This window comes from Nicotiana tabacum, chromosome 16 (genome assembly GCF_000715075.1).
Source record: "Nicotiana tabacum cultivar K326 chromosome 16, ASM71507v2, whole genome shotgun sequence".
In the NCBI taxonomy this organism is placed as follows: Eukaryota; Viridiplantae; Streptophyta; class Magnoliopsida; order Solanales; family Solanaceae; genus Nicotiana; species Nicotiana tabacum.
In genome coordinates this window covers 139,905,865-139,929,495 of record NC_134095.1, presented here as the reverse complement: position 1 = coordinate 139,929,495, position 23,631 = coordinate 139,905,865, and the positions used below count along the sequence as shown (strand labels likewise).

Genomic DNA, 23,631 nt, shown 5'->3' with positions numbered 1-23,631 from the left:
CATTGGCATGTATGTGTTTAGTGTATTTTTCATATTTCATGTATTTTTATTATGTTGGCCTGCCATGTTTGTGTTTGTGATTGTGTTTGTGCTGTAGTAATGTTTTCCTTGTTTGTTGTACTAAATTTTATTTTAATTGAAGTAGAAGTTAAGTTTAAGTGCTTGTGTTGTACTACATTTTATTTTAATTGAAGTGGAAGTTAAGTTTAAGTACTTGTGTTGTACTAAATTTTATTTTATGAAACTATCAAACGAATGGAGAACTAAAAAAAGTAATGCGCATATTCGATTAAATAATGTTGTTAATGTATACAAAAATATTATTTACACCATGTTAATGTGTCCCGCATCCGGTGTGTCTCAATGCAGCCGCTGGCCTGAGGCGCATCCCCTCAGGCCGGGTATGCTATCAGGATCATCATCATCAAGTCGTCTCCTTATAGTCGAATGCAGCACAGGATGACATGTATCGGTGGTGCTGTCAGCTCCAGTAGAAGGCTACATAATAATATGACACTTAGTATAGAAACTACATAACAATTCACAACAATTTATATTGTCTTACTATCATCGTCTCTAGATCCTGAATGTAGTCATCTGTCGCTGCATCGCATAAAGCCTTAAAAAGGAAATTAATAAAGTTAAAGAAAATAAATAAGTTACAGTTAAAACAAATTCAATACTAATAAACTCATACTTGCGCATGTGATGTGGAGCCATAACTCAGTCGGCGCCCACTATAAAAATCTCGGGTCGGTCGATCCTCAACAGTGGTAGACGGGCTTGGGAAGTATCTACCCCAATCCACTCCTTGAATATTCGAGCCCGTGATCAATAATTGCCCCGATGGTGTCACCTGCGATGGCATTGGAGTGCGATAAATTCCAAGGCTGTAAGACGGCATGTCCGTCTCATGCATGCCACCTACCATATCAGCAGCAACATCATCAGCAGGAGCCTCAACTCCCCCTTGCTAGGGACCACCTCCTCTCCGCCCACGACCACGTCGTCCGACATCACCAGCTCGTGGGATACCACGACCTCGATGGTACTGCGTTGGATCCATATAATCAGCCTCGTGTGCCAAACGCTGATCCGATCGGGCTCGCTGCAGTGTCTGGCAGCCACATCCATGAATCGACGACTATACTCCTGTATGGCCACAGGATCGTGGACATAACTCTGCATCTGCTGCCCCATATGATAGGCGGTATGCAATCCAATCGCCTGCACAAAGTAAAAAATATAAACTACATATTTGGCACTAAATTACAGCTATATAACTAATAATAACAGAAAACATACCAGGGCCTCGTGTCTCCCAGCATATGGGACGTACCGACCGTATGCCTGATGAACTAGGTTCCCGATAAAAAGTCGGGAAACAGCATGGTACCATGCCATATAACGTTGAATAGGAAAGTGCTACGGAGGTGGGGTCAAGTCCCCTCGCCTGTCCCAAGTACCCAACTGCTCGTTAAGCCATGCCATAAATGTGTCGTCCGCCTTGGACCGATCATCCCTCTCATAATGTAAAGCATGCCATGCAGGCGGAGTCGGTATAGGTTGCGGCAGGCCAAACTGACGAAATACCCGCTCAGAGGCATGGTGCTCGACAATAACGAGGCATATGAGCGGGACAGAATCCCTCCAAATATGTCGGCCGAACGTGCAATACGCTGGCATGGTACCTATCACCTCATCGTTGTACGACATCCAGATGAACTATCAAATAAGAACACAAACCGTTAGTATGCACAACACTAAGTTAATCTATAACAAGTAAGTTTAGTTAGATATTCATCTGTGCGTCTTCCAGCAGATCCAACACATCCCCGCAGAAGGGGAGATTATGATGGGCATCATACTCTCGTGCAAGAGTACGACGCATAACCCACCTACAGGCTAGAGGGAGTTGCAAAATTTCTACATTAGCCGGTAGCTGTGGTAGAGGTGGCTAAAATTGCAGAAATCGCTCCCAGACCCAAACCTAACATACAAAGTTGACGTAAAGTATAAGATTAACTATAACTAGGTAGAATTGTAACTAATGGACATATTATTTGAATATGTTGTCAGCTGTAGAAGTGGCAGAAAGCCACCAACGTCTCTATGTGTGCCGATGCAAGCCCGGCACATCTGCCTGTACAGATATGAGATGACAGCACCACCCCAGCTGTACAAAGCTGTATCCTCGAACCGGGCAATATGATGCAGAAAACGGAGGCTCACTAGGTTCCCCAAAGTGTTCGGGAACAAGACTCCCCCAAATAGAAGGAGCAACAGCAGCCTCGTATATCGCTGTACATCCACCTCCGCAGACTCATCGGTGATAGTATGGTGGATCTGCACCAGGTGGTCTCTAATGGGGACCAACTGTATACGACTGGACCCAGACGCTACCGCCTCGTCCTCCGGCATGAAACCCGTGAGCATGTGCAGCATATCCCAATATGCCTACCGCGAATAATATCTAATGGTCGCAGGCAGTAAAACTGGCAAGCCATCAGCGGACATGCCATATAAAATCTCAGCGTCCTGCAGTGTGATGGTGGCCTCGCCGATGGGCAAATGGAAAGTGTGCGTCTCCGGTCGCCACCACTCAATCAAGGTCGTGATCAAAGCATAGTCGAGTTGTATCAGGCCAATCCTAATAATCCTATATAATCCCATCTCCTCTAGGTAATGGACCACGCGGGGATGTAGAACGCGGGGAGGACTCAAAAACTCCCACAATAGATCCACTCTCCTAGCCCGGAAAGTCTGCGTAAGCAACTGTCCGTCTCATATATACTCGGATCTATGTTGGGGCTGTAGGGCTAATAGATCCAACGTCCGAGGGCCGAGATGTATAGTCGCGTCCATGTCGTCAACTGTAAATTCATATTTTTTAATAACTTAATTGTACAAATTATATATATTTATGGGTTCAGGGCTCGATATTTTGAGGACCAGTGATACCAAACTATCATTAATAATTATGTGTTTGTTTTATAATTTAAATTCATATTTTTAATAACTTAATTGTACAAATTATATATATATATATATATATATATATATATATATATATATATGGGTTCAGGACTCGATATTTTGAGGACCAGTGACACCAAACTATCATTAATAATTATGTGTTTTTATTATAATTTAAATTCATATTTTTAATAACTTAATTGTATTTATATATATATATATATATGGATTTTTATACAATTATTAACTTAATTGTACAAAGTTTGCATTTTCAACAACCAGTATAAGATACTTACACAAAAGGATTTCTAAGCTAAAATACTACACATTACTACGCTACAAGGCTCTAAATTTTACTATGCTATAAGGGTCTACGTTTTACTACGCTAAAAAGGTCTGGATTTTACTACGCTAAAAAATAATCTAAACTAACCATAAACAACAAATAAATTTAATTGCAAATAAAATACAAAACGGCATGAAAACACATATATATATAAATCAGGATATTAACAGACAAATTTATTTTACTAATTTATATTTTTTTAGAAAACACTAATATTAAATCCGGATAAATTTAACATGCTAGTTTCGAAAAAAACACAAACCGAAATAGAACACATACAAATCAAATAATATGCATTATTATAAATGTTTCAACTTAAAATAAATCGAAATACCTCGATTTAGAATTTTGGGAAAGCAAAAAGATTGAAATTTTGACTCCGGAAGTGTGAATCAACAATAACACGAAGCTCTACTCGAATGTGGGACCTACGTTCTTCGAGTTTTATGTGTCGGGGGGGCACAAATTTTTTTATTTTTTTTTTAAAAAATGGCAGAAACGGGTCTGGGGTGGGGGACCAAGAAGAGATGGGGGTTTAAGAAATGGAGGATGAATCGACATGGAAGACGGAGGGGATATAAAATATCTATGTATAGCGCCACTATACCTGGCGCTATACATTAATGATGTATGTATAGCGTCAGGTATTGTGGCGTTATACCTGGCGCTATACATTAATGATGTATGTATAGCGCCAGGTATTGTGGCGCTATACCTGGGCGTGTCAGATTTTACAGTATAGCGCCACAATACCTGGCGCTATACATTAACGGTGCCGTTACTGTTAGTGTATAGCGCCAGGTATTATGGCGCTATATAGAAAAATATAATTTTTTTTTACCACCTATTTGTGTAGTTTGAATTCAAAAGAACCACATTTTGGTTCCGGACTCTTTTTTTTTTTCAAACTTCAATACCAGGATCACTAGGCCTATTTAAACATATGTTGTTCGAGAAATTTATACTTTTAGTTTTAGACGCTCACAAGTCACAAGGCCAAACAAATACTTTCCCTTTTGTATATATGTGTATTATATTAAAAAAATATACATATTTAAACAAGCCTTTTGCATTAATTCAATGAAGTGGGTGCAGCATTCAAATTTTAGCAGGAATTACATGTTAACTATCAGTGGGTAGTCCTACACATTAATCTCTATCTGTAAGCAATTTATATGATACAAAATTGAATGTATACACAAAAGAATGAGCAAAATATCAAACAAGAATGCGGTTAATCTCTCATAGGACGTTTTCCATGAGGGTCCAATCTATGTCTTGTAGTTATGGACGTACTCGCAGTTGCACTAACAGTGTTGCTACTAGATGTGGAGCTGAATGTAGACGGATTGGATGCACCGGAGGTTCCAGTTGTATGAGACGAACCAGCTGGTCTGCCAGATCTAATTCTTGAACCAGGATATCCAGGTCTTGTTGGCTCTTTATCAAGAGATCCGGGTTTCTTTGATAGCATCACCACTAACTGTTGCATGGTTGGACGTAGTTGCGGATCAGATTGCGTGCATAATAAGCCGATCTGTACATACATTGCTATCTCATCAGGAACAGCTGATTGTGCGAGTGCAGGGTCCATAATTTCCCAGCTCCTACCCTTCTTGTAAAGTTTGTATCCCTGCACCAACAACAAATATCTATCAAGAATCGAAAGAGTCCGGGTATTTGGTCGATTAAAGGTAAAATGTGTCTGATGAGAATTACCATGTAAACATATGAGTACTATATTCCATTTGTTTTTTTGGCAAGTCAAGGTTAATGCAATTATAAGGATTAGTCACGACCACCAGCTTGTAAACTGTTAGCAGACTCGGATACACTTTTTAACATGGTGTGACATTATATGTTTTGAACCAAATCACATGGTTTTTCCCAAAAGACCTATCATTCAAGAGCCCCTAATTATATGTAACTTTTCTTTTCCTTCATTTACAGATGTGGGACTTTGTTCTACCTCCAAATTTGGTCTTTCATGCAAGATTGATGGCCCTCTCAAACCTAGTACCACATATCCACTATTAAGACTGATGAGCCTGCACACCAAAAAAATTGAGGCTTATTTAGAGATCCGTTATGTGCCACCAACATTGTCCAAGTAAAATTTTTATCGCCACCAATACGCACCACCAGACTGACAGGCTTTTCCTTATGTGCCTCCAACCTGCCAACAACAAATCCCGTTCCAAGCCATCACTCCATCTCCATAGTCAATCGGACATACTCCATTTCAAAAGAATGTCGTCTTTCCATATTTGGAAACAATTTACCTTTATGCAATAATTTATAGTTACACAAAATATATGTACCTCATTTTACACCACAAGTTCAAAAGTATTTTGTTTTTTCCTAAACTCCGTACCCAGTCAAATAAGTTCACATAAATTGAACCAGAGGAAGTAGTATCTTTTGACAGGCTAAGCCAGCCAAAAGACATTCTTAACATGGTGTGATAATGTTCATTTTGGTCCAAACCCGTATGGTTTCACCCAAAAGGTCACAAACCATTTAAGAGGATCTCCACACATTATAAGCATCTTCTTGTTTACGTCAACAACCTATGAGACTTTGTCCCCCCACCCCCACCTTCCCCAACACAAACAAAAGCAATTTCATGTTAATTTAAATGTAGTTAATAAATTCAGTGCTAGTTCCACACACAGTTGATCAGCACATAGAGCATGGACCAAAGTACCAAATTAGGCTCAGTTGAATCAAGTAAACTGATAAGTTCTGCATTCTGCACCTAGTCCTAAGATGGCTCAGTCTAACGGAACGTGCAAAATGGCAAATTATTCCACATCCAAGTACTGAAAAAATGTCTTTGAAATATTATTGTAGAATGATTCACTGAATCTCAACTTCTGTTACTTCTAAATCCCTATTCAAATTTATGGCACCAAAGGTGACTTATCTGACTGTAATCAAACTGCTCAATCTTCAACACGGAAAGATGCCCTTCTAATCAGTGTTCCAGCTTAATCTATAGACTTCTTTGCAAATGAAAAGTAAGAAAAAAAATTCATCAAAGAATCACAAGATTATAATTTTCTATATAGCACCAAATGGTATCATAAGAGTAGAATTTTCTATATGGCACCAACTAATATCATAAGATTAGAATTTTCTATATAGCACCAAATTGGTGCCATTGTCTCATTATTACTATGCGGAGTTTCATCTCTTTGGGTTTTCCTAGAACTAGTGTAACAGGACCAAATCTAACCCTATGACCTTTTTTCTTAGACGTAAATGGTTATTCCTTAGAAAATGATTTATAGCTTTCTTCTTTCTTCTGCAACTTGATTGACTTTGGATAAAACAACGAAATTGGGAGATTTCTAATTCTTATTGCACTTTCAGTGCTCATTGTACTGTATTGGCACTAAAATATATTGCTTTTTTTTTTTTCATTACTTCGGTATAGCTCAGTTCATTGATTTTTATCTGCAAAATCATAAGAAACTGATAAATTTTGCCACTTGGCTATAATTTTTCCTATTATATGTTTTACGGGATCTCAAATTGATTCCGAGGACACTCCTTTTTATACTCAACATCATCTATGAGTCGTTAGCAATATAGAGTGAGCTGTAGTTCCACAAATTCATCTATATCAAGACAAGTAACCAGACAGGATAAATCAAGTTCTTACCCATTCAAGAAGGCTCCGGGAATCAGGATCTCTGTTAAAGTTTGAATTTTTCTGACCACTTATGAGCTCCAGAACGACAACTCCGAAACTGAATACATCAGCCTTCACCGATAGATGTCCATACATAACATACTCCGGTGCCATATAGCCACTGCTTCCAATTTAAATTATCAAATAGAGTTGTTAGCAATATAGAGTGAGCAAATTCTTTTTCAAAAAATTGTTCAACCAAATGAGTCAACATAGAGGTTCAATAGAATCATACTTAGTACCAGCTACACGGGTGTTAACATGTGTTTGATCTTCAGGGTATAGTCGGGCCATTCCAAAATCAGCAATCTTGGGCACCCATTTGTCATCAAGTAGGATGTTGCTAGCTTTGATGTCGCGGTGGATGATGCAGTTATGTGAACCTTCATGAAGGTATAGCAACCCTCTAGCAATGCCAATAATTATGTCATGCCTTTGCTTCCAGTTGAGTACATCTCTATTAGTAGATTCTAATACAAGAATATTAGAGTCAGTAATAGCTTCAAAAAACTACTACACATCTTTCTTCTACTCAAAACTAAGAAAAATTAAAAAGATTCAAAACGTAAAGAGTCTAGTGTTGCTAAGACCACTGCGAGAAATTGCTTGCCAGTAGAATTATATTAAATCCGGGCTTAGTATTTCAAATTGCTTCTCACGATAAGTTTTAAAGAAGGAAGTTAACGTCTACTAATGTTGCCAAATGAGACTTCAGGGGTTACCAGAATTCTTAAAAATGGAACAGGCACAAGTTTCATCCAACGGTGGCCTAAGGTTGATGAAACTGGAATGAACACAATGACTAGGTACTAGTCTAGCAAAGGCAAAACAAAAAAGCTAAGTGATTTCTTTCCATCTACTAAGCAGCCTTGGTGATCAGAGTTACATGATACATGTACAGGTAGGAGGAGGATGCAAGTATCCCGTAAAGTAGTCGATGTGCACACATGCTGGCCCAAACACCAAAGTTACCAAAAAGAAAGAAAGAAGACAAAGAAAAGCCACAAGTTTGTTGCTGGGTGTCGAGACATATTTAAGGTTTAAGCATTACGGCCCCATCACCGGAGTTCAATGTACATTTGAAATTAGAGTCCATTACACAACTAAAACACAGGAATACAGAACAATATAGATACCTCTAGTGGTTTCACAGACTGACACAGAGATCATTGAACTAGATTTTGGAGAACATAATTCAAAGAACAAATTTCTGGACCCAATTGCAAAGTGAAAATGCTTATCCAAAAGACAAGGCTTATTTGAAACTAGAAATCTTAGTATATTCCCAGTATCACAAAAACTTTCAGATCTTAAATGTGCTGATTAATAAACTCACTCCTCAAAGGACTGGCAAAGGCATCCTTCTGCACTTTCACTTGTTTTAATCATTTTGTAGTGAAGGTCGTCCTTTCTCTTAGCTTATTTCATTTAAAAACAACCACAACGACTACGCTTCAGTCCCAAACAAGTTGGGGTGAGTTATATGAATCCTCACTTTCTCATTTAAATTCATCTCATACCAACATTATACAAAATAAAAATGAGAAGTACTGAAGTTCTTTATATTTCATTTTAAAAGTACATCCAAAAACTAGTAGATCTAAGAAGATAAAACTAGTAATAAAACTTACTGAAGAGGATCTTGTCAAGGCTCTCATTAGCTACATACTCATAGACAAGCAGCTTCTCTACCCCATGGGCACAGTACCCTAACAAATTCACCACATTTCTATGTTGTACACGAGCCAACAACTTAGCTTCATTCTTGAATTGCTTTGTCCCCTGCCTTGAGCTATGTGAAAGCTTCTTCACAGCTATTTCCCTCCCATCTTTCAATATCCCCTATGAAAAAAGGACCAATTTTTCAAAATTCTTGACTTTTTGTTCGTACCCCATCCCCAAAAAAAAAGAGTCAATTTTTTCATACCCCAATTCACCAAAATTTAAAAGACTCAATTTATTATACCCAGTTCACCAAATTTTAAAAGATTCAATTTTTTCATATCCCAATTCACCAAAATTTAAAAGACTCAATTTTTTCATACCCAATTCACAAAAAAAAAAAAGAGAGAGAGAGAGAGAGAGAGAGAGAGACTCATTCTTTTTCATACCCAATTTACACAAAATTGACTCATTTTCTTCATACCCAACTTATAAGAAAAAGACTCAACTTTTTCCATAGCCAAAAAATAAAAACTCAACTTTTTGCATACTCAATTTTGTTGATTTTTCTTGTTTTACCTTGAAAACAGGCCCAAATCCACCTTCACCAAGCTTGTTATCGGGGTGGAAATCTTTGGTAGCAGAAACGAGTACTTCAAAAGGGAATTGCTTCTGTTCTTGTGCTGCAATTTTCTCCAAGTCCTCTTCATTTTGTCCTTTATAATTGGTCAATAAAAGCCAAAAATAAGCACACAAAAAAAAAGATACAATATGAAGAAGAGTACTCACAAGAATTATTGCTAACCTTTATTGGAGCTTGAGAAGAAAGGTTTCAGAAAGTTTGAAAGAAGTTTTTTGGGTTTGGTCATAGCCGGTACACAAAATAATTAGTCCATTTAAGAAAATCCAAGGACTTAGTATAAAGTACTAGGAAACAGAAAATTTCTAATTTTTTCTTTATATAAATTTTTAAGTATGAGAAATTATGTTAAAGAAGCAACCGTGTCTGTGTGGAATTTCAGAGTTTAGGCTGCTGCATTTTTCTTCACTCGTATGTATTTGCTGATGTTTTTTTGTACCTGCAGACAAGGCTGAGTTAGGCGTTGTTTGGCATGAGGTATAAGTATATATAGTGCTAGTATAAAAATTAATAATATTTTAATATTTTATTTGGTTAGTAAATCTAATATAAGTTATTTCGGAATTAAAATTAGTACGGGGATAATTTATACTTTCTTTTTTGTAATTATGCAATTTGTTATTTTTAATATAACATATCAAACAATGGATAAAAATAATACCAGGATAACTAATATCAGCATGACTAATCCCAGTATAACTTATTCCAGCATAAGTCATATTATAACCAAACGACCCCTTACAATATTAGGTACCGATTAACTTATGTTTAGAATTTGTATTTGTTGGGGTTTTAAGTATATTAAATGCTTAAAAGAGGGTGAATGGAAAATGGAGGAAAATGAAATTTTAAGTTTCCCCTTGAGGAAGGAACATTGTCACATATTAGAAGAGGAAGAGGTTCTTTATGGGTATATAAGCAATTGTTTTTCTTCTAACTCTTAAAGAGTTGAGAAAAAGGCAAGTCTCGCGCCGTCGTCGCTCGCTCGCTCGGCTTCGACTTCGACTTATTCGGATTCGGATTCGGTCAAATGATTGATTAATTAAATTTTTGGACCAAATTTATTTGTTAATAGTAAAATATTAACAAAAATGTTATTAAATATTCGTTTTAATAAATAAATATTAATATTAAATCCAATCATTTTTATGTTTTTCAGTTATGTAACTGAAAATTAAACTACCCTCTTCAATTTTCCCTCTTTATTGTTGAGTAAATAGCTATTTATGTTATGGCATTATGCTATGGCCGTTTTGCATAAACAGCCATTCTGAAGAGTTGCACCTCTTCAGATTTCAGCCCAACTTTGGCTATAAATATAAGTCTATTCTCTCATAATTTCCATATGATTTTCTTAGTTTCTCCTCCTTTTTCTGCATACTTTTAACATTAAACAAAGCAACAGTAAGTGGGATTTGCTACGAACTTTGTGTTCGCTGAAACACTGGGGTTTGAAGTACCACTACACCAGTGTGTAATTCGTTCTATCCTGGGAAGAAATAATCCATAACCTTGGATACTAAGAGGGGATTAAATTCCTTAAGGAAACACTGTGAATTCAATGAGCTCGAATTGATTTTTCTTTCTTTACATTATTCTTTTTTTTCAGAATTAATTTACAAATACAGATTACTAACAATATTTACCTTAAAAAATTTATATAAAATATATAATTATGAATTGAAATAAGTTACGAGTTCGATAGTATATTTAAAATCCATAAATATTAAATTTTGAATTCGCCTATTTGTAAATACCTTGGTTGTTGCTGCTTTGGAACTAGGACGGAATATCCAAGAGAAGGATGAGAAATAGTTTCGACAATTTGAACACGGAAATATTGTATAGGAGATGAGCATTTTATTGCTCCAGAAATTCCATAAATTATAATAGTAACAAATATAATGCCACACGCGGGACTCTTTTTCTTGTTATTTCCCTGAAAGACACGCTGGACTCAAAAGTGTCACTTTCTGAATATAATTTTTTTTTTAAAAAAATATATATTTCGATAGATTTCTTGAAAAATAATATTGTCGATTAACATTACTGATCGACTTGGTTGGAAAAATAATTTTTGCGCATGCTGGCGCAAAATAAATCAACCGAATCAATCAATTTCTTAAAAGAAAAATTTTTAAAAAATTATTTTTAAAAAAGCTGATCAGTTTTTCGATCGGATAAATATGTGTTTTTAAGAGAAATTTTCAGAAACCACTATTGTTTAGTGGTTATAACTTTATATAGCTACTATATACATAATTACTTTTTACGGCAGTGTATTCTCGCTATTGTATTCATGAATACAGGAGCAAAAAGTGCCTACAATCAGAGCAGTCCAGCTGTACGCGCATGTATTCACATGTATTTGCGCTATGTATTCATGAATACAGTAACAACAATCACCTTAAAAATACGTATGTCCAGCTGTCTAAGAGAGAGGAAAAACATAAATGGCGCGTTTCATGCCTCAATGGTAGTATATACCATAAATACTTCTTTTGCTATAAAATATAAAAGGTAGCTATAGAAAATAATATTTTAAAATGATTTTGGTTTATAATAAATAGGATGTATACCTTTGCTATAGGAGGTAAAATTTTATTTTTTAATAATGTCGACTCTTTTGCAAAACTTCGACCCTATTTTGGTTCCGGACTCAAGGAGGGAAGAAAATAAAAAATAGCCATATTTATAAGTGGTCATTCAAAAATAGCCACAGTTTCAAAGTAATCGAATTTTAGTCACTTTTCATGTAAAGATAAATCTGAATAAAAATATTGTTCAAAATCCAGATAATACTCGAGCATAATATACTGAAATTTCAGTATAATAAAATACTGTTCAAAATCCGAAAAATATTCCAGCATAATATACTGGAGTTCCAACATAATATACCGGTCCAGCATAATATGCTGGAAGTTCATACACAGGTGCTCCAATCTCCAGTATATTATGTTGGAACTTTGCGCGTATTGGAGTTACAAGTATAATATACTGGAAGTTCATATACAGGTGCACTGATCTCCAGTATATTATGCTGGAACTTTCCGTATTGTAGCAAAATAATGGCTAGTTTTAAATGACTTTGCTAACGTTGGCAATTTTTCAATGACCAATCCGAAAACTGACTAGCCCGTGCTATTTTAACCTCAATGAGAGAACCAATCGCTTGAGCTACACTCTTTTTTCTTTTTTACAGTTCGCTCATTTGCCCCTACGTGTTTTCTCATTATTTTTGTTATATAATGATGTCAAAGTGATGCTATGGTTTTCCTAGCAAAAGTAAGCATCCTCTACTTATGATTGTAACAATCCGGCCGATTGTTTCATGAGTTACCACCCATTTTTCTCATTTTTGCTTCTTTATGTCTTGTTCAACTGTATTATGTGGTATTGGGTTGGTTGGTTCGGGCTCGGAGTGGTTTTGGAGAGGAATGAAACATTTAGTCTCTTTTGAGTAAGCTTAAGTTGAAAAAGTCAATTGGATATTGACTTATATGTAGAAGGTCTCGGACGTGAATTCTGATGGTTCGGATAGCTTCGTCAAGTGATTTGGGACTTAGGAGCGTGATGCGAATGTATTTTGGAGGTCCGTGGTAGATTTAGGCTTGAATTGGCGAAATTTGAAATTTGGCGTTTTCGGGTCTGTAGTGAAAATCTTGATATAGAGGTCAGAATAGAATTTCGAAAATTGGTGTAGGTCTGGTATGTCATTTGTGACGTGTGTGCAAAATTTCAGGTCATTCGGAGGTGATTTGGTAGGTTTTGACGCCGTTTGTGGAATTTGAAAGTTTATAAGTTCTTCGGCTTGAATCCGAGGTTGATTTGATGTTTTGATGTTGTTTTGAGTGTTCCGAAGGTTGGAACAAGTTTGAATGATGTTGTGTGACATGTTGACATGTTTGGTTGAGGTCCCGAGGGCCTCTGGATGATTTCAGAAGGGTGTCGGAAAGTTTGGCTTTGTTATTGAGCAGCTTCAGCTGCTGTTCCTGTCATAACCGCACTTATGGAGTGGGAACCGCAGGTGCAACGTCCACAGGAGCGAGGAAGTAGCTGCAGATGCGGCCATAAGCGAGAAGACCAGAAGTCGCAGGTGCGGAAGATGTGACTCGATCCGTCCCGTGAGCGGAAGGCGTGCACTCGTAGGGATTGTGACTCAGTCCGTCCCGTGACAACTATAGAATGTTCTATTTTGATAAACTCTTTGTGATATCTATCTATTTTAGAAATCAACCTATCAATTTGGGCTGTGTTCGGACCCACAGGGGTATTTTACCATTTTCCTCACATTGTTTTTATTCGAAAGCATATTCTCAGTCATGATTTTTACCTGTTTACTGTTGATGTAGTTTTATTACTCTATTTTAAATATTTGAAAGTTGTTTGGGCTAAATTCCCCTGATTTTTCACTTAAATGTTCGAGTGGTTGTGAGGTTGATGATTGAGAGGGGCCAAGGGTCGGTTGGTGAGGATTATATATATATATGGGGGATCGAGATGTACGCCGCATCGATATTTATATAGATCGAGCTGCACGCCGCAGCGATATGTTGGATCGGGTTGCACGCCGCAACGATATAGCGTTTGGGCTATAGGAGCCCCTCCGGAGTCTGCACACCTCCCAGTGAGCGCAATCGACTATATATTACGGATCGGGCTGCACGTTACAACAATTATTATTTTGAGATATCTATTGAGCGGGAGTGTTGAGTATTTTCGTACCCCCTTTTTCTCGCGAAATCGGGTTTATGACATTTGAGAGGACAACTCGTTCCCTTTTGGGAATTGAGTTTTTTGATTTGAAGAGTCGCCACCTAACGATTAAGTGCATTAGGATACTAGGAAGAATTTGTTTAGAAAAACCAGAGTTTGGGTAAGGGCTAGAAATTATCTCGAGGGGAAGTTGTTAGGCACCCCTCAAGATCCACTAGTGTGGTTGTCGACCATGCTACAATTGTGACTTAAGTACAAGCAATAAATAAGCAATTAAGGGTTTCAAATATGAGGGGTTGTCACATTGTGATTGCAAATAAGTTAAAGCTTGAAGAAACAAGGAAGTTGAAATTTGAGAAAAAGGAGTTTGAAATTTTGAAAGGAATAAAATAAACAAGTAAATGGAAGGGGGGTCCTAGATTTATAAATAATATGGATCACATCAATGCAATACCCGGTAATCACTCCTCAGAAGATGGGTTACACGTGGTATTAGCGCATCGGTCATCATATTTATATTTACCCTTTCCCACCCCGTTGAGGTATTTAAACGCGGAATGCTTTCGTTACTTATTGCATGCTAGTACCCACCCTAATCCTATCAGTCTCGGAGGCATTTGGGACTACTAGTCCTGAAGGGAAGGGAGATTGTTTAGCATGTCTTGCAGATACTGGTTATGGTCTGAATTAAACTTAAACGTTAAGGAGGCAGACTGGTCTATTACACATTTCAGATAAGAAACCGGGATCAGACCTGCCTGCTGGTTGGAATTAACAGAGTCTGATTCAATTAGCTAATTTTACCTTATAACTTGCCTAAGTGAAACCTACATGCATGACATCTAATAATGCAGAAGTGTACTGATTTTTACAAGAAGAAAGCCTGTTGATTATAGGAAACATAAGTTCTGCAGACATTGAGTAACGGTACTACTGATTTTAGACTTGTAAACAATTCAGATCAGTTGGTTACTCCTATAGACATGCTTTCTAAGCGTTATTGAGTTTAACCTTTACGAAAATGCAGAAATCTTATATGCATGGTGTTTAAAACGATGATTTTTATTATTTAAGCCTATAAATGCGTTTGCCTAGTGATAGATGCATATGCAGAATTCAGGAAACTCTATAGACATGCTCTCTATGTGATAGGCAGAAACGCAGAAACCTATAGACATGGTCTATGTATGAAATGCAGAAGCTATAGACATGGTATCTATGTATGAAATGCAGAGGCTATAAATATGGTATCTACGTATGAAATGCAGAACCTATAGAGATGGTTTCTATATTAAAAACGTAGAAGTGCAGGACTTGTAAACATGATTTCTATATGAAAAATGCAGAAGTGAAAACAGGACATGATTGCAACAGTAAATACCTATGAACATGATATTTACCCTTATGCATACATGAGCGACCCTCCCCTTTTCACTAAAACCCCACAAGTTATTACAAATTATTACATCCCAGAATAAATAAAGAAAAGTAAAAATAAAATTACATCAGAAAGCTAAAAATCTCAACCAAGGAGAGCCTGATTCAGACTTCTATCTGAAGCATGAAGTAAACTAAGTCTAAAGATCAAATTCCAAAGCCTTTCTCTTATTTGGGATGTGTCAGAGTTCCCTAAGAGTCTCAAGTGGACTCCGGGCAGTGCTTATACCCAAATATATTGCAGAATTAGATTATAGTGCAGTGTGGTAGGGCCAGCCCTCAAATGTCCAAGTTCAGAGGGAGCTCAAGGTCCCAAAGCAAGGCTCATAGGAGGGGGCAGAACTTAGAATCTAAGAGAGAGTGAAAGTGCATAGAGAGGAATTTGGGGAAAGCCAAGACAGGTTGGTAGTCATACCCAGCAATTGGAAGTGCTGGCCCACCCCAACCAGCCTGTTAGCCACATTGTTTGGGAGTTAGGATCCATTAAAGGATCAAGTCCAGACATGAGAAATAATTTGGATGTTGCCATGCTTTGAAATTTAACTCAAACACATAGAAGAGAATAAGGGTATGAGAATTCACACAGCAACAGATGCAAAGAGATAGCATATTCAATATAGAACATAAACAGTAAAGTAGACAAGATTGTTGAAACTGTAAAGTAAACACATAGGGATGAAGCTGAAAGTTAAATTAGAACATACCAGTTTCAGGGAAATAAGAAGAGAAGAGCAGTATTAAAGCCAAATTGCAAACACACAGCCAGAAGATTTCAAAAGAGAGTAGAGTGTTGAATTGAGAATGTAGGAGTATTGAAATTGAAAGTGTTCAATAAGTGTTGTCAGAGTATTGAACTCAAGGTCTTAAAGAGTATTGAATTGGAAGTGTGTAAAAGTGCAGAAGGGTCGTGCCCTTTATAGTGCAGAAAACAAGTAAGAAAAGGTAAGAAAATAGTTTCGAAATCAATCACATAAGGTCTCCCTTCAATTAAGGCATTCTGATTTCAAACGGGCAAGATAATTAAAGAAAGAGTTTGATTAAAATCTTTTTCAAAGTAGCACAAGAAGGGTAAATACACAGAAGTTATTTAAGGCAAAAGTCCAGTGGTACATGGTTTGTGCAAATAAAGAAAGGCGATCACTCAACAGCCAGTAAATCAAAATTGCAGGCTTTGTTCGAATGAACCAAATCAGGAAAAATGAGGAAAGGGTTTTACTTAAGGAAAATCAGTAACAATCAATCAAACTAATTCCGAATCAATCACAAGTTGACAAAATCTTTTGAAGGAAAAATTCCTCATATATAAAGCATACAGACATATCAAACAAGAAAGAACTATCATGCGAAAAAGCATAGTATAGAAGAGTTCCGGGTCATAACAAAGAGGCTCAAATCCAGTACATAGACTCAAAATGAATTTGAGAGTGTCCAGGGTCCCAAATAGAACCCTAGTCCAAAACACAAAACCAAACTCGCCAAAAAACCCCCCAAATCCCAGGGTTTTCAACTCGAGTCAGATACAGAGAAGAGAAGACAAATAACTGAAACAGGCTCAGAGGTCTCTTTCAGGGATTCATGTGAAAACAAACAGATAAAATAGCAGGTTCAAGGCAAATAGAATGAAGAACTGATTTGAAGCACAAAGAACACGTTTTAAGAAAGCTTGGAACTTAAACAAGTTTCAGAAGAGAAACGAGATAGTATAGCACTTAAGAGAACAGTAGAGGAAACATGTTTAACAAAGAACTCAAAAAAAATCCAGAAGAAGGCAACTAAAGACCTAAAAGCTTAGTAAAAAATACAGTAAAGGAACATAGGGGTAAACGAACACATAAGATAAACATGTGAAAACATGATATAGAAACCAGTAGAAGAAAGAACAGAGCACAATAGAAGGACATGCAAAATAAGGCAAACATAAGAACACAGGAGAAGGACATGCGAGGTAGAAAAGAGAACATAAAAACATAACATAGATAGATTCACACAAAGAGAAGAAGAAGAGGAGTCAAAAAACATTTTAAAACCTTTTCAAAGACCCTAAATCGAAGAGAAGTAATTTTTGAAAGAAAATTAGGGAAAACATTTAAGAACTCAAGTAGAGCACAGATATAGCATAGATATAAGAAAACAACCAGAGAAAAATCTCGAATAGCTTAGGGTTTCAAAGAAACCCTAGAAATGAGAAAGGCTTGGAAGAAGGTCCGATCTTGAGTCGGAGAGGTCAGAAATAGGCTTCTGATGCTTAAATATGCCGGAGCCAGGGCAGAGAGGCCATAGAACCTTGGATCTGAGAGATCTGAAAGGACACCATCGAGGTCGGACCTCGAAACTTCGAACACCCAAGGTTTAATGGTGGAGGAGGGTGAGTACAGGCCATCCATGGCCTGAGAAGCCATGGGTTCCGGTGAGATTGCGGTTGAAGGAAGGTGAGAGAGGCTAGGGTTTCAGGAACCTTCGAGAGAGTTTGAGAGAGGGAGAGTATTCAAAGGTGGCTGAGATATGGAAATGAGGGTATTAGGGTATGATTAATGAATTAATAAAGGTAAGGGGTAATCGTGGTCGTTGATCTAAATGATCAACGGCCTGGATTGAAAGAAAGGGCCAGGCGGGTTAATTGGTTAGGTCGGGGGTCGGGTTAGATTAGAATTGGGCCGGTCCAATTGGGTTTCAAAATTGGGTCAATTAGGGGCGGTCAATTTGGCTATGATTAAAATAAAAATGGGTCAGGTTTTAGATAGCCACTTTTTCCTTTTTATTTTATGAAAAATGGTAAAATAATTTTGAAAGTAAATTAAGGGTATTGTATCAGTTAATAATATATAAATATTGATTTAAAAATGTTGTAACCAATTTTATAATTATTAAAATGCTATTAAATCTTAAAGTAGGCTAGAATTGCAATTATATGCAATTTAGCTTTAAAAATACCAAATAAATTTGTAAAAATATATAAAAATTAAATTAACTATATTTTGGTATAAATATGGGAAATAAAACAAATTATCCACCAAAATGATAATTTTGGGAATAATTATTGGTTTTTATACTACTAAATGAGCAATAAATTGATTTAAAAAAATCTTTAAAAAATTGAAAAAAATACTAAAACACTTGGGCATGCTTATATATGCGTACATATGTTATTTTGAAAGTATTTTGTATATGAAAAATACATAGGGAAAAAATTGGGTATCAATAGCTGCCCCTCTTTACCCGGGAAGGATGAAAGAGTTGTCGGGTAAAGATATGATGGCCAATTTTGACCGAACGAAATGGTTTGAAGAATTTGACATGATCTGGTTCTTGAGCTGCCTACATATCCCTGGTCTTACAGGAATCAGGCCATATATAGTTCAGGATCCATCAGCGGAATATGCTGACGGAGGTTTTACAAGAACGGGCGCGGTATTCAGGTCAGGAAGGATAGTTAAGGTCTAATCCGGGCTGCGGGAACTGGAGCGGGATTGCTCCTACTGAGACGGCCGTTGCTAGCTGGTTTACCTGCAAATGAGCAATATGAACATATATTGTGCATAATTTTAAACTTGATGCAAGTTCCGTTGGACCATGAATGTTGTCTTTGGACGGTTAAGATAATGTCCTCAAACCATGACATCCTGGGCCATGAAGCGTATAATAAAGGATTCGCAGGCCATGAAATGATGCTCTCGGGCTATGAAGATAATGCCTCCGAGCTATGATGTCTTTGAATAATGATATGGAAAAGATAAAATGGGGTCCTCAAGCCATGGCATGGCATTCTCGGGCTATGAAAATGGTGCCTCTGAACAATGATGTCTTCGGAAAATTTGGCGATCTTTCAGCCCATGAGATGCAGAAGGAGGCGATCTTTCGCCAATGCAAAAAATGTAAATGCGGTGGCGGTATTTCAGCCGATGCAAGAAATAAAGTGGCGATATTTCAGCCTTGCAGGTGGAGACAGGGCTTAGTCTTGAAAGGCAGAATGGTAGCCTTATGCGATGCAGCGAAATGCAGATGGAGGTAGAGCTTAACCTCGGAAGGCAGAATGGTAGCCTTATGCAATGCGGAGAATACAGATGGAGACAGAGCTTAGTCTCGGAAGGCAGAATGGTAGCCTTATGCAATGCGGCGAAATGTAGATGGAGGTAGAGCTTAACCTCGGAAGGCAGAATGGTAGCCTCATGCAATGCAGGAAATGCAGATGGAGGTAGAGCTTAACCTCGGAAGGCAGAATGGTAGCTTTATGCAATGAAAAGAATGCAGATGGAGACAGTGCTTAGTCTCGGAAGGCAGAATGGTAGCCTTATGCAAGAAATAAAAGGCAGGTGACAGTAGAGTTTTCTTAGCTGATATCTGATTTCGATATTGTGGCTTCTGGGGATATTGTGTGCATATAGCAACTGTGAGTAAGTAACGGTTCTGAGAGTTGTATTCCTGATCAGTATGAGTGTATAGTATATTCGATGATTTTCCAACTCAGGTGCCTGCATCCAAAGAAAAATCGTGAGTTTTGTAAAGGGGAAAGGTTAGTTAGTATCCCCGCTGACTTTGCTTAACCTGCTCGGCTATGTTTCGGTGATACTATGCGTATCATTGGGGTAGCGTTGCTAGACAAAGAAATTTTGGTAACAGACATGCATGATTTAGTAAACGCATAATATAAGTGCATAATTAAAAATAATTTTCTTTAGATGAACTGACGACTGCGACGTGGTTCAAAACATTGCAACTTTGCTTGATCCGGAATTTTGAGGGTCCTCCTCAAATTCTGCCCCAGTTTACCGGGCTGCTACTCCTGATTGCTGTTAATGATAAATGGCTAGAACCGATTTCGGAATTTTGAGGGTCCTCCTCAAAATTCTGCCCTAGTTTCCAATAGTAGGGAAAATAGAAATTTTATTGAATTGTGACCAAACCCATAGGGCTGCCTATGTATAACCTCTTAAATGGGAATCAGGTCAGGTGTAGTTCAAATTACATCATAAAAGAAAGCATAAACGTTACACATAGTATCGCTTGACTGCGTCTGAATTGATCGGCTTTGACCAAACTTCTCCGTCTATTTCTGCAAGTATGAGGGCTCCTCCTGTCAGAACCCGGTGAACCATGTACGGACCCTGCCAGTTGGGAGAGAATTTCCCTTTGGCTTCCTCTTGATGCAGAAACATTTTCTTTAACACCAGCTGCCCTGGTGCGAATTGTCTCGGCTTGACTCTTTTGTTGAAGGCTCTGGACATTCTGTTATGATAGAGCTAACTGTGGCAAACTGCATTCATTCTCTTTCCGTCTATAAGAGCTAGTTGCTCGTAATGACTCTTCAGCCATTCTGCGTCGTCGAGCTCTGCTTCCTGTATGATCCTTAAGGAAGGAATTTCTACCTCAGCGGGTATAATTGTTTATGTACCATATACCAACATGTAGGGAGTTGTCCCAGTTGATGTGCGAACTGTGGTGCGGTATCCCAATAAACCAAATGAGAGCTTCTCGTGCCACTGCTTATGCTTCTCTATTATTTTCCTTAGTATCTTCTTGATATTCTTGTTGGCAGCTTCTACAGCTCCGTTCATCTGAGGTCTGTAAGTTGTAGAATTCTTGTGTTTGATCTTGAAGGTTTCACACATGGCCTTTGTGAGCACGTGATTTTTGCCTCATACGAATTACTCCAAAAAAAATCCCAAAATTAGGTCTTTTCTTTAATTATGTGTTATTTTTAGGAATTATTGTGTGATTTTCCTGATTGTTCGCATATGTTTGTGTGCATGTTTAATTTTATTAATACATTAAAAATACAAAAAATATAGCATTTTCATTTAAGATTTTATTTTTATATTTTTGGAATTAATTAATAATTAGGTGTTTTACAAAAATGAAAATTCACAAAACATAATAACATATTTTTGTAATTTTAGTCAAATTGTGTGATTTTCTTTTAATTTAGTGTTTAATTATTTGTGATAAGTGTTATTTAAAGTTAATTAATACTTTTAAGCTAATTTAGGTCTCTTATAAATTAATTTAGGATTTTAATTTTTGAAAATAAAATACAAGAAAAAGGGGAATTAATTTAAAAAAGAAAGGGAAAAGAATTTTTGGGCCAATTCAAACACACCTAATACCCAACCAAAACCAGCCCAAACCCATGCCATACCCGGTCTATTCAATTCAGACCTCAAAGACGACTCAAACGACGTCGTTTCAGTGTCAACCAATCTCAACCGTCCATTCCCCACATCCAACGGCCAGGACTTAACCATTACCCGACCCCGACCCGCTTCCAGAACCAATCCGGTCCAGCCCCACTTAATTAAAACGACCCCGTTTCGATTAAGGATTCAATCCCAGTCGTTGGATTTCAATCATCTAACGGCTCAAATTAATAATCCCATTTGTAATATACCCAAACCCCTCAGACCCCCCCAGTCACCCTCGTCTCTCTCAAATTCCCCAAACCCTAGAGGCCCACCGCCCTAATTTCCACCGGTTGTCGCCAGCAGCGCCGACTCCCTTCTACGCCAAACTCACACCCTAGAACCCCCTTGACCTCCTCTTTCATAATCCATAGTTAGTTTCCTTCGAACACCCTTAAAACGGTTCGAATCTTGATTTTAGGCTATGAACCCTAGTAGCCGTCACCATTTACCCTCGCCTTCCGGTGGCGGCGCCACCTCCAATCAACCCCAAACTAACACCCCTTGACCACCACAACCCCATATTCCCTAATCCACGATCCGTTACCTTCGAATCAAACCAGAACTTGTCGAATAATGAATCTAAGCTTCAAACCTAAAACTGCAAAGTCAAGATTCATCGAACATTTAAGCTAATTTTGACTTTATCTGTGTATTCTTGATAAGAACACACAGTTAAAATCAAAATTTGGTTTAAAATTGAAGATTCGAAGGTTTTCTTCAGTTACTACTGACCGGTGAGTTCTTCTGTCCTATTTTCTATATTTATAGTTTAATCGGTATTATTCTGATGTTCGTCTTTCCTCATCTCTTTTTCTTTTCTCTGGTCGATTTCAATTGAAAACTCGACCAATCTTCTGGAATAAACTATTTTCTGTTCGTTGTTTGGTTTTTCAGAATGTTGGTGAATTTGTTCTTGGTTTCATAGGTTTGTGTGGTCAGTTTGTTTAGAATCTGGAAATCATATCTCGTCTAATAACTTAGTCGGTTAAATTAAAGATTATCTTGAGTTTGGTTAAATGTGTATAATAATTGACTGATTTATGCAAGTGGTCACTAATTGAGAAACTTCTAACAGTGGTAGGGTAGAAATTGCATTACCGAATTAATTAAAAGCATTGAATCAGTGGACAATTAAGAAATGAAAAGGTGAATTGGTAATGGAGAAGGCACTAAGCTAATTGTCTATTTAAAAGAGCTGAACACACTGAAAAAAGGACAGAAATAGAGACAGAAAGAGAGCTGAAGAGATAGAGTCCAGAAAAATACAAAAAAAAGGCTAGATATCCTTTGCTATTCCATTGCTTCAGTAATTCTTGATTCGTTTAAGTTCTGCAAACAATAGTGTTCAGTAAAGGGATTTAATTGCTTTTATATTAGTTTTTTTGGAAGGTTTTTTTTTATCAAGCTGTGTTGAAGACCATTGTTCCATTGGATTTTGAATCGATTTTCTGGTTTCATTTACTAAATCTGGGTTGTGTTTTTGCTGCTTTTGCTATGGATTACTGCTTCCTCATCTCTTTTATTTCTCCTTACTCCAGGTACACTGTCGAAACTTGTCATGGAATTGAGTATTTACTAGCATGTATGAAGATTTAGAAATTCAAGTCGAAATTTGAATAAAACATGTTAAATTTCTGATGTAGTTACTGTTAATCTTTACCATTATGTACGATTAGGTGTTTCATTTCGTTTGGTATAATTTCTTGTTTATGTTGAGTGCTGGTTCATTTAGTTTGCTTAGATTCAATGTATAATTTCAGAATACTAGGTGTTACAATATTGTTTGGACTCTAGTTGCATGAATGGACTGTTTAAAACATGCTGTAAGGATAGATTGTTTGAGTATATTGATTGGTTTTTCTGTAACCTAAAATTAGGAGTTGCTACGGTGAAGCACTGTCTATTATACAATTAGGATTTGTACTGTGATAATTAATCAGAAGTTACCATCTAGATGGTCTGTATGAGCATGAATTCTTCA

The 23,631-nt window shown here is 37.2% G+C and overlaps 1 protein-coding gene across 1 annotated transcript; it reads right to left on the bottom strand.

Annotated features, from left to right (window-relative positions):
- Positions 1–4,373: 4,373 nt before the first annotated feature.
- LOC107828031 (cysteine-rich receptor-like protein kinase 43) lies at positions 4,374–9,780 on the bottom strand. The gene is made up of 6 exons (XM_016655279.2): positions 9,487–9,780; positions 9,261–9,397; positions 8,651–8,861; positions 7,255–7,489; positions 6,990–7,140; positions 4,374–4,955 (listed from the first exon to the last, which is right to left on the bottom strand). Exons 1-6 carry the CDS (start codon positions 9,548–9,550, stop codon positions 4,557–4,559), a joined length of 1,197 nt encoding a protein of 398 aa, XP_016510765.1. The 5' UTR covers positions 9,551–9,780; the 3' UTR covers positions 4,374–4,556.
- Positions 9,781–23,631: the final 13,851 nt, after the last annotated feature.

What these genes read in the sequence shown, in the direction of transcription:
- LOC107828031 (XM_016655279.2), bottom strand. Translation starts at nt 9,550, where the DNA reads ATGACCAAACCCAAAAAACTTCTTTCAAACTTTCTGAAACCTTTCTTC. An exon ending in ACCCGTGTAGCTGGTACTAA is followed by an intron (nt 7,141 to 7,254) that starts GTATGATTCTAT and finishes AATTGGAAGCAG; the next exon opens with TGGCTATATGGCACCGGAGT. An exon ending in CCCGGAGCCTTCTTGAATGG is followed by an intron (nt 4,956 to 6,989) that starts GTAAGAACTTGA and finishes TTGTTGGTGCAG; the next exon opens with GGATACAAACTTTACAAGAA.